The following is an 11,701-nucleotide window of genomic DNA, read 5'->3' as shown; positions in this document are numbered from 1 at the left end:
AGTAAAGCGGATGTTGTGAATCAGCAGTATCAGAAGTGCTTCTCAGCTGGAAATAGCCGGCAGATGCTTGAGGCGTTGCACTGGAACACGGAAGCTGATCAGGAAAATTACTGTAACTAACGTATGCATACTTGCCTGAAAACGATGGTTGGGAGACCCCACCACCGAACTCGACCGCAGGTCCAGAACGACGCTGAAGGCAGGAAATAGAACGACTTTGATGGCGGGAAATAACTAGTGCGACTGGATCGAGGTCTCAACGCGGCATTCAATTCTGAATCAGCATACTGTAAGAGCAACTTCACGTAGTTTGGGAGCCAATCCGGCTTTGTACGATATGTAACTCATACGGTTGATGTCGGTTCCTTTTTTAACTAGCGGCACAATCTGATCATCGCACAATCGCACTGTACACAACCTTTGACCAGCTTCTCGATTGATTCCGATTTCACGCTAGGATGTATACGAGAAAGATACAGTCAAAACAGCTCGGTGGGTTCAGGGACAGTAAGGACCTCGGTAACGACATTGTCATCCGTTACTGCTTTATTACCACCTACAAGGTGTTTGCTGGTGAGCGAGCCTTCATCGCGGCTGAAGTGTGTTGGAGTTGTCAATGCGATTCGTTTCGACAGCTGAGCGATCTGCTGTCCTTGCTTAGTCATTTCCTTCCTAAGCTCAGCGTGTGCGATTTCCTGTTTCTCGGGGATAGAATTAATCGCACTACCAAACGACGCACATTTCATCAGCTTCGCGCACTCGTTGCACATCCAAAACAAGTTCGGGCCAGTGTGGACAATGTTCAGAAAAGCCTTGTTCAACTTTGTGCCGCCGTATTTCAGGTGAATCATCCTGTCGCACAAAGCCATGCAGGAGCCGGATTCTTCATCGCCTTTAGCTGGTTTAGCGCATTGGTCACAGGCGGAAGTCATGCTGACTCAGTTTGCACATCTAATTTAGAAACAGCGGTGGAGATGCTTTAATACGCAAGGAGGAGTTGGATTCTGGAGAGCGTCTGATATCGACAATCACCCATATTCTTGTTTTCGTTCGAACCGTATTTTCCATACAAAAATTCTTTTTTTTTTTGTATGGAAAATATGGTTCGAACGAAAACAAGAATATGGGTGAATAACTGCTGACAACAGAAAACACTAAAAGATGACCGATTGGATAACTTTTTCACTGTTTTCACAACACGGAATATGCTCCAAATAAACGATTATCATAACGAACTGCACTTCCCACTCGATTGTGACCAGTGCTGTTAATTTTCATATCATTCGATTGAAGATGAACCATTCTCGAACGAATTCTCGTCATGACCATAATTTGCTCATCGTCACTGTCAATTGAGTCACTTATTATTATTATTTGATATACGACAGTGGAGTATGGAAGAAACCCAGCAAAATGGTCCCGAACAGACAAGTCGACCCGATGTCGGATCAATGTAAGGCAAATCTAAGGTTGATGTCGACCCAATGTCGTGTTGTTGTCGGGTCAACATCGGGTTGGAGTTTGATAGAAGTCAGGTTGGTGTCGGGTTGGCTTAGCTTTTTCGTCGGAATGTCGACCACAGCTCCGTTTATGGGTAGGTTACACTCAATTGAATGATATCAAGCGTTTCTCAAATGAGAATGATCCATGCCTTCGTCAAATGACTAAGCAGCTGATATCACCCATTCGAAGGAGGAGGTCCCTTTTGATAGCGGATAGCTGCTTTTCTCATTTTCATCAAAAATATTCAATTGATTTTGAGAATTTACAGTACTGATTGTGAGGATGATTGCAAAACAATTTCAGAGAGAAGTTATAAGATTATTCTAGGGAATCCTCAGTGGAATATTCATCATTTGTTAGTTATAGAACGCCTAATCGTTAGTGTGGCACACTTGCCTAATTTCAGGTTATTGAACGCCTTAATAGACGGAAAGTCTCTGCCCAGGTGGAGTGCGTGGTGGTGGCCCATCAGTCCACTGCAACAGTGGACGATCCGCAGAAGAGGGCTGAAATAGTGAATGGAAAATCAGTTGAGAAAAATAGCGGCTCCAAACAGGGTGGTAAGCAGAGCGCTCCCCCGAAACCCCCGGACAAAACTGCCCCCAAGAGCAGCCCTGCCCGGAACAGGAACAAGATGAAGGGCGAGGCTCTCATCTTTAAGACGGGCGTCGAAATACGCGGAAGTCTTGAAGAAGATGAGAACGGACGAGCGTCTTGCGGAGATGGGCAGCAACGTGCAGAGCATCAGGCGCACTCGTACTGGCGAGATGCTCCTGGTGCTCAAGCGTGGCGCTAAAGACCAGGGACCAACTTACCAGAAACTGGCAAAGGAGGTCGTTGGTAATGGAGTGCAGGTGAAGTCGCTAGGCTCGACGATCACTATCCAGGTCAAGGACCTGGACGAAGTGACGGAGGCGACCGAGATAGTCACGGCGCTCAGGGAGCAGTGTCAAGTCGAGGTATCGCAAACAGCGATCACCTTGAGGAAGGGACTGTTTTCCACCCAAGTGGCTGCCGTCAAGCTCTCGGCAGCTGATGCCAGAAAGGCGGTAGCCACAGGGAGGGTGCTAGTGGACTGGTCGGTTTGCCCCGTGTGTATTCCCCGACCGGTTACAGCTTGCTTTAGGTGCTTCGGCGGAGTATATTTAAGTAGCTGTTATGCTCCGCCCAGGTGGTATGTCGAGCAGTTCTCGCAGATGGTCGACAGACTCACTGCGGTACTTGTCGGCCGAAGACCGGTGGTCATTGCGGGCGACTTTAACGCATGGGCGGTGGAGTGGGGCAGCCACCACACCAACCAGAGAGGATGCATCCTACTGGAGGCAATGGCCAAACTGGACGTTGTATTATCCAACACCGGCTCGGTCAGTACCTACAAAAGGAATGGTGCAGAATCCGTCATCGACGTGACATACTGCAGCCCGTGTTTGGAGGGCAACCTACACTGAAGGATCGATGAGGGTTACACCCATAGTGACCACGGTACAGTGTGGGGCCAGGTGAGAGGCGAGTGGCAGGAGGAAATCCTTCCTGCGCTCGAGGCTGGCAGACGTCGTTCTTCGAGGAAGAGGTCTTCGGCGAAGCACTGAGGTGGGAGCGAATAACCCCAGATCTGACGGGGGAAGAATTGGTAGCAGCGCTGACAAGGGCGTGCGATACAACCATGCCTAGGAGAGCCTATCTCAGGCATGGCCATAGACCGGTGTACTGGTGGAGCGAGTCGATTGCTATCCTCAGGGCGTCTTGCCTCCAGGCGAGAAGGAGGATGCAACGAGCTCGTACGATTGAATCTCGGGAGGAACGCCGTGTCGCTCTTCGAGCGGCTAAGGCGGCCCTCTATAAAGAGATCGCCAGACCAGCATGCACTAGCTCCAAATTCCCGGAGGACTGTACAAGATTCTGGAAAGCTACTTCCAGAATCGTGTGTTGACGTACGACACAGAAGATGGCGAAAAATGCGTTAGAGTCACCGCAGGAGTGCCACAAGGCTCCATCCAGGGCCCGGTGTTATGGAACGTCATGTACGATGGACTGTTGAGGATAAGATTCCCGGTAGGCGTGAAAATTGTAGGTTTTGCCGACGATGTCACGTTGGTAGTCTACGGGGAATCCCTCGAGGAGGTAGAGCTGACAGCGGCTCACTGCGTCAAGCTTGTGGAGGAATGGATGAGATACAGGAAACTGGAGCTTGCCCATCACAAGACGGAAGTGGTCGTAGTCAACAATTGCATGTCAGTACAGCATGCGATGTTGACAGTCAGCGGAAGCACAATTAGGTCTGAGCGCTATCTGAAACTCTTGGGGGTTATGCTCGATGATAAGCTCAGCTTCGGCTGCCACGTCGAGTACGCCTACGAGAGCGTCTACGGCTATGGGGGCATTATCCCGCATGGTGTCAAACAGCTCGGCAGTGAATGCCAGTAAGCGCAGGCTCATCGCTTGGGTCGTAGTATCTATCCTCAGATACGGCGGCCCTGCGTGGGCTGCGGTACTGGATATTGACTGCCACAGGAGGAAATTAGAGAGCACACACAGGCTAGTGTGCTTGAGGGTGGCCAGTGCATACCGCACTATCTCGAGAGAGGCCGTCTGTGTCATAGCAGGGATGATGCCAATCAGCCTTATCATTAAGGAGGACGTGGTGTGCTATGACGTGAGGACCGTTCGAGGGGTGCGCAACAACGCGCGAGCTGTGTCGACCGCGAGATGGCAATCGGAGTGGGAAAACTCCACAAAGGGGAGGTGGACTTACCGCTTGATACCTTCCGTATCAAGCTGGGTCAACAGGCGCCACGGGGATGTAAACTTCCACCTGACACAGTTCCTGTCAGGCCATGGCTGCTTTAGGAGCTACTTGTATAGGTTCGGACATGCAAGTACTCCCACCTGCCCCAGGTGTGCTGGTGTCGAGGAGACCGCCGAACACGTTGTGTTCGCCTGTCCACGCTTCGAGCCAGTATCGAGCGCTATGCTAGCGATATGCGGAGCGGATACCAGTCCGGATAACATCGTTCCTAAGATGTGTGGTACCACCGAGAACTGGAGCGCGGTGGTGACTGCGGTCACCCACATAGTTTCGGAACTACAACGACAGTGGCGAGCCGAGCAGCAGTTGCCTACTGCCCGGCTAGATTGATAGAGTATTGATAGAGAAGCGCCATAGCGCTACAGCGGCCCCTCCCACGAAGTAATGCCTTCGGGCGCTTCCAGGGAGGTCAAGGGTCAAGCGCACAGGGTAAGGTTTAGTGCGTCGGGAGTGAAATTATCCCATCCCCACACCCTGAGTTTCTTCTCATGTGTCTGTGAGCAGATTCCCCCTGTATAAAAAAAGGGTTTTTGAATGCCGCCTCATTTAATACATTTAACTTTTATGCTGAAGTTTTTAAAATTTTAATTAGATTGATAATACACAATAATCTGGTACGTCAACAATGCGGTCGTGTATCGGACCGTGGGTTCTGCCCCATCCTGCACGTATACATTTTTCAGGGAACAATTCTTTCAAAGTTATCACCAACTCTCAATGGCACATTTGTACATAAAATTCAGATTCATTAGCCATACCACCTACCTATCACCTGAAGCCCGCCCTTAGCACCCAACGACGCTTTCCAGCAAATCACACCCGGACAGCATGGAATCCGAAGCGAGCACAATTTTAGTGCCGGTCAGTTTCTCCACCATTTGACAGGCAGCTACCTCCGCGTAGCTGAGTCCTCCGATCACAAACACGAACATCGTTTTCACCTTCAACGGTAGCAGCTGGTTTACATCACCCTTGGCACTAGTTATAGAGAGCTCCCGGATCGTTTTGGGGGCGAAATTCCTTCCGGATAACTTCAACCGTTCGAGGTGACCGAACCGGTTGTTCAAATCCTCGAAGCTGGTTGCATTCAGAATCATGTGACCGAGCTGAGCAATCAGTGGGATGTAGTTACCGTTGAACACGTAGCTTGGGCACTGCTTCTTTCCGCTCCCGGCAGGACCCGTTGGACTGCTCGGGGACACCGGCGGTTGGTTGGTTTCATTCGTATCCGTCGGTAGCAGCTTCAGTTTGTTCGATTCGATTTGGAATGGCGTTTTGAGAATGGGAATCGAGATTTGCGAGAGAATTTTAGCTTTCGTTAGATTGGTTGTGTCCGGGAATAGCTTCGCTTGAAAAAGATTGTTGAACACGGTGAGATGCTGGTACCCGAAGGCATTCAAATAAGCGGTCATCAGTTTGGTCATGTCCTCACTTGTTAAGCCTATTGTCACGTGGTAGAGGCAGATTAGTCGTAGTGCGTTGTATTTGTGGGCGTCAGCCGCTAGTAATTCGTCGATGTAGGTCATAATCTGTTTGCGATTCGTGTTGGTCAGGATGCTCTCTTCGATAAGTTGAAGCTTTTCAAAATTTGCACCGATTTCCTCCATGATAGTTTCACAGAGCCGTAGGTGTTTGAAGAGTTCTTTCTTCTGGGCGGCTACCTTCGGTAGCTTGTTGGTAACGTAATCCTTCATCTCCGAGAGCTTCATGTCTTTCGAATACATCTTGCCTTCCAGACCGAGAGCTTTCGCTTGGGAACTCAAAAGACCGATTACTTCGGAAAAATGACGATAGCAATTCTCTTGATAGATCAAGTCCTGTGCTCCGTTCATCCTGAGGCTAGTAGTTTCCTGCTTCGGTTTAGCCTTACATTCGCCTTGAAAAATGGTGAGCTTTCCATTCTGGATTTTATTCCCAGCCGAATCAATGGTCAACGAACCGGAATTGTATTTGTGAATTTCGAGCAGCAAGCCTGAATAGATTACCGGAGTCAACAGACAAGATGGATAGTCTTTATCCCTGTCTACTATGAGCACTGCACTGAAGTCTGGAACATCCTTCGCTTCGCCACTTTTCACCTTCCGATCTGTTTCGATTTTATGCATCATTTGCAGAACTTTCTCGGCGTTTTCGCCCAAGCTGAATACGAGGTTGGGCCTTCCCATGACCATGTTAAATATTCTCATGCTTTGAGCTATTGATCCCAGCAACGAGCCATCCTTTCGCACGTAAACGTCAGCAAAAACGTTCGGTATCTCCAAACTTAGCAATCCCTGATCCAGTGCTATGAAATCCCACTGGAAACTGTACAGATCCACCGTACCGTACAGTCCTTCTTCTTCCAACAGTTGCTCAAAGCTTGCAAGCACCTGTGGAAATACCACCACATGATACTGGCGGCTGCTGCGGTCCGATTCCGCTGCCAGCATGCTGCTGGAAGTTTGGCTCTGATAGCTACTGATTTGATCCAGGGCACTCTTGAATGTCAACAGGTTGCTGGTGAGAAAGTACAGGAACTGCTTCCGCTTGGGAGGGGCATTTTTCGGGTCAAATTTGTAGATCTTGTCGATTCCTTTCTTCCTGGAACGGTTTATGGCAATGTGCAGAATTATGTTCATGAAATTAAAGTCAGCGCTGAAGTACCTCAACCAGGAAGCTCCAACGACGTTCTCGAGAGGCTTGATAAGTGCAGGTTCGATAATGAGATCCTTGTCCAGTGGGATGGAGTACAAAATGTTTTGCAGCTTTTCCTGGGCAATTTGCCGGAAACCAAGAAGCTTTTTATTTAGCGTTGAATCCATCTCGAAGAATTTTTAGCGCAATTCAACTGTGGATTGTTTGGTAGATTGCATTATTGGAATGGAGGAATTTAAATCGATGATTGTGATGATTCAGTGACAATGTTTACTTCGTTCTGTTGTGTGGTGTGCAGCTATATGCAAGCGTAAAATACCGGTTAGGATGTGTATTAGTGGAACTGAATGACAGTAGGAAACGTTGTTAAAATAGTTCGAACTGTCATTTGACGGTCGTCTTTAGTTTAAATTGGTAAAGGGCTTATTATTTTATCTTTTTTTTTTTTTTCCTTTTCTCATAATATTATTATTCACTATTATAAAAGTCCTGTACACTGAGAGCAGTTCCGCAGTTGATAATACTATATTGAAGGGTTGTTTCAAATTCATAACTCCACTAAATTTGTACATATGATATTCTGTTTAAAATTTGTATTTTACCATGACAATCATGTCAATGCATTGGAGTTAAAACTACTATGCTTCATAGTGCTCTCGACAATAATTCCAGGTTAATAGTTTAACCACGGGACTGACATCAAATGTTTCTACTGAAGAGCCTAAATTTAAATAAATTCAGGCTCTTTAGTTTCCACAATGGGATTTCACAAATTTGACAATACCCTCTTAACTGGTCTATAAATGTATAGCCCATAACAAACTTGAACAACACATACGAACTTTGCGATTGTATTGCATATTTTACAGCTGTCGCTTACACCACATGTGTTTGTTTTGCGTTGGCTATAAGTGTGTGCTGCTTAGCAGCCCCTTGAGTTTAACCTTGCGTTTAAAACCAGCACGTTTTTAAAGTAAACTTAACTGTGGAGTATGGTATATTTTAAAACAAGGGTTGTTTTTCTTGGTATAGAAAAAAAAAGTTTTTTATTTCGTTGTTATCATTAAATTCACGATTCATAATTTATTGTTTATTTTTTTTATTGAATTTGAAACTTATTTATTCAACTATGCTTATACAATATGACATTTAATTGATTACATAAATAAGTTCTTAAGTCTAATGTAACTGTTTCCCTGAACATTGTACATATGAATATTGGAGATCCATCAAATAGGTCAACATGGAGTATATGAAATAGTGACGTGCAGCTGTTCACTTTAAAGGATGCAAAGTGGGTTGAATATTCTTGGATCTGCCATTGTTGACATGCAACATTTAAAGCATTGTTTGAGATTAGTAAATCTTTGATTTGATGTAGTTCTATGACATTCATATTTATGGTTGATTTTGTTAAAAATTTACCAACTCTATACTCTGTAGGTTACAGTGCATGAAGCATTAAAGCACAGACAAACAGACATAACTCTTAGAAGAAAATTCTTCAAGAAATATCTTCAAGCGTGTTTTGCATGCGCACTAGCACCACAAACGAAGTGACAGACGGAGCGGCTCGAAAACTTTGGTGACTAACCTGCTATTTCAATTTTTCAGTGTACAACATGGCAACACCACTACTACTGGATTGTACCACATGGCAATACTACTACTAGATTGTACTAGCATTTTCACCAAATGTATTAGAATGTTTTGTTTCTATCTCTTTCACTCTACTCAAAACTGAAATGCATAAAAAAAAGACAAAATGATACACTCTTTGCACACTGTCAAAGAATCATTATACACAAAATCAACTTTGTTCAAATCAAAACAAAAAAAACTAACCCATCTGGTGGATGATGGCACAAGCTTCCAAGAAAATTCTAAAACAGTGAACCACATTATTTTAATGGATTTCTTCGCCAGTTAGTCGTCTGTCACTTCGTTTGTGCTAGCACCATAGAGGTAACTCTAAGACCAGAAGGTTCCGAAGAAACGAGTTCAACTTTTTGGCTCAGCTCTGGTACTATCTTCGGTCCCAAGCTAATCGATTCACCTCTCGAAACATAGGAAAATCCACTAACCCCTCATTTTATCTGTCAAACTTTCATGGAAAATCAAAACAAACATAGTGTAGTACTGGAATTTATACTAGAATGGGATACTTTAGTCGATTTGCTTGGGACCAATAGGCTAGTCAAGTAGTGAGCCAATTTAAAATCGTTAGTTTCGTATTGATTGTTGCTAGCACCAAAGATGAATACTGATGAATCTGTCGGAAGAAAAATTTTCAATTTTAGTGTCCTCTTTTACGGTCCCTTTCATCCAATGAATACCCCCAGTATGCAAGGTAATATTGTGGTTTTGCTGCCCCCTCGGTAGAGATGAAATTTTGCGCGCTTTTTTTATCAAAACAATCACACCAAAATCAGAGATGTCGCATTTTTTAATAACTCGATTAACAACTAATCGAATATTTTTTGTTCGCTGTGCTGTCCTGTTTCCACTAATAAGAGTGCAAAACTTGTTTTAAACGATCGGTTATGATCCTCTGCAGAAATTAATGCTTATATCGGCATGATATAACCGATTACAAATATTTTACTGTTCGGTTCGTTAATCGATTAATCGATTATTCGAATGAAAATCAGCCATCACTAGATGAATGTGAAACGTCATTTCAAATATAAGGACCGTACATAAATAATGATACAATTTGAAAGGGACCGGGGCTAATCACAAATTACTTCCCCACGGTAACTGAAATAAACACGAGTGTTCACCGGTTGCTAGCACCATCTATCATCCACATTCCCAAGCATTGATGTGCAACTAGAGCATCCCTCGTTCATGCCATTTTTTCACCAGTTGCTTTTCCCTCGTTCTGTCAACGCGTCAGCTGTGTTGAATAAAAACAAAACAGATGGAAGTCAGTGATGTCGGTTCTCGGTTCCGACCTTTAGGTGTGTACTGCGTGATGTACTCTGGGAGGTTTTCATGGTAGGCCCCGTACATGAAGCAGCAGATACGACAGTGGTAGTTTCCGGCAGATCGCATCCGAGTATGGTGTGTCGTACTTCTCTGGTCGTGTCACGCCCTCGGATTCCATACACGAACCTCACCGACGACTTGAAGCATCGATGCAACTGAGCATTGAGCGCGGTGGACAGTCCTGGGTAGTACACGACGTCGCAGTATGCGAAGAACGGCATCACCACAGCTTGGACGAGCTTCATACGAATCTGTCTGGAAAGCACTTCACGAAGCATACGAAGAGTATTGTAGATTTTTTGGTGGCTTCGTTTATCTGGTCGGTCCATTTTAGGTTAAAGTCCATAATGAGACCAAGATTGGTAACTTTGTTCGACAAAGTAATGGTTTCATCACAGAAGCGGATGTCATTTTGAGGGATTATGGCCCCATCTCTACAAAAGACTATAGCTTGCGTCTTCTTCTCAGTGGCCCAACGTTCGATAGCGAGGAGATCCTGGTTGATTGCTTCGATGAACCTGTTAGTTTCGCTTGCGGGGCCTGATTTGATTTAGATTTGGAGGTCGTCCGCATAGAGGTGATACTCGCATTTTAGCACACCAGGCAGGCTGCTGATGTATAGGCTAAACAGCAGAGCGCTCAGACAGGATCCTTGTGACGTACCGTCGGTGAGATTCCGGGGATTCGAGGGAGTACCACCCAGGTCTACAACCTGGCTTCGTTGCTCCAGGAAAGATGAAATCAAAATACACGCGGAGTTTGAAAACCCGAATTCCCTCCTCAGCATCGTTTCAAGTAGACCATGTCTGACACAGTTGAATGCCAACGAAAAGTCGACAAAAACCATTACTGTGCACCTGTTATCGTCAAAGTTGTTGAGGATATCGTGAGCAACCTTGACTAGAGCAGTCATGGGGTCGTGGTACTGTGGTTTTTCCTGTATCCTGACTGGTGTTTGGCAAGACGAGCGGGTGTGGATACATCGAGATGATCCGTTATTTGCGACAGTAGAATCTTCTCCAGTACCTTAGACAGCGCAGGTAGGACACTAATGGGCCTGAAGTCCTTCGGTGAAGTAGGGTTCGATGATTTCGGCACAGACAAACAGACATAACACATTGAACATTTCTCATTGTAAAACATCGTCGCCAAAACATATCCGCCATCTGTTGAGTACACTGTGGTGGGTAGTACGCTGAACAGATGGTGGTAGTGTGAAAACGTCAAACGCAAGGGAATTGACTATGCGCGACACAGGTGGTGGTGCTACCAACTAACATACTTTTAAATTGACCGATAAATGCTTGTTCGATGAACATCTTGCGAGTATTATGTCTGTTTGTCTGTGATTTCGGTATCGGGGTAACGATGGCCTTTTTCCAGACGGAGGGGAAAGTTTGAGCATCGATAATCGCATTGAACAGGTGAGTCAGGAGGGGGAGGATAAACGGGCAGAGCAGCTTGATGAATGAGATGGGGATTTCATCCGTCCCTTTCGCGTTGGTCCCAAGCTCGTAAATTTTCCTGGTGACTTCGTTGACGTTAGTGCGCCTGAACTGGAATTGGCCGTCGGCCACATTTGCGGGTGGTCGATCGGATTCTACGTTCGCTTGCGAAGGTACAGCCCTATGCTGTAACATGTGATGGCCTTCAGCAAAGATCTGATTTAGTCGGTCAGCATCAAATTCCTCCATGGCCGCATTCTTCTTTGCATTGTTATGTATGCCCTCTCTCCTCAGGTTGCACTACAGCCAACAATCAATACGA

The 11,701-nt window shown here is 45.7% G+C and overlaps 1 protein-coding gene across 1 annotated transcript; it reads right to left on the bottom strand.

The window, feature by feature from the left end:
• Nucleotides 1-5,041: 5,041 nt before the first annotated feature.
• On the bottom strand, nt 5,042-7,206 carry Vps33B (vacuolar protein sorting 33B). Its single transcript, XM_065230957.1, has 2 exons — nt 6,953-7,206; nt 5,042-6,889 (listed from the first exon to the last, which is right to left on the bottom strand). Exons 1-2 carry the CDS (start codon nt 7,108-7,110, stop codon nt 5,095-5,097), a joined length of 1,953 nt encoding a protein of 650 aa, XP_065087029.1. The 5' UTR covers nt 7,111-7,206; the 3' UTR covers nt 5,042-5,094.
• Between the last annotated feature and the right edge of the window lie 4,495 nt (nt 7,207-11,701).

Source organism: Ochlerotatus camptorhynchus, unplaced genomic scaffold, assembly GCF_037179485.1.
Source record: "Ochlerotatus camptorhynchus isolate MF236.1 unplaced genomic scaffold, CSIRO-AGI_Acam_v1.1 ptg000335l, whole genome shotgun sequence".
In the NCBI taxonomy this organism is placed as follows: Eukaryota; Metazoa; Arthropoda; class Insecta; order Diptera; family Culicidae; genus Ochlerotatus; species Ochlerotatus camptorhynchus.
This window is presented reverse-complemented; position numbering and strand designations above follow the sequence as displayed.

Coding starts and splice junctions, on each gene's coding strand:
- Vps33B (XM_065230957.1), bottom strand. CDS start 7,110: ATGGATTCAACGCTAAATAAAAAGCTTCTTGGTTTCCGGCAAATTGCC. Junction 6,890..6,952: donor GTTGGAGCTTCCTGGTTGAG/GTACTTCAGCGC, acceptor AAACCGTTCCAG/GAAGAAAGGAATCGACAAGA.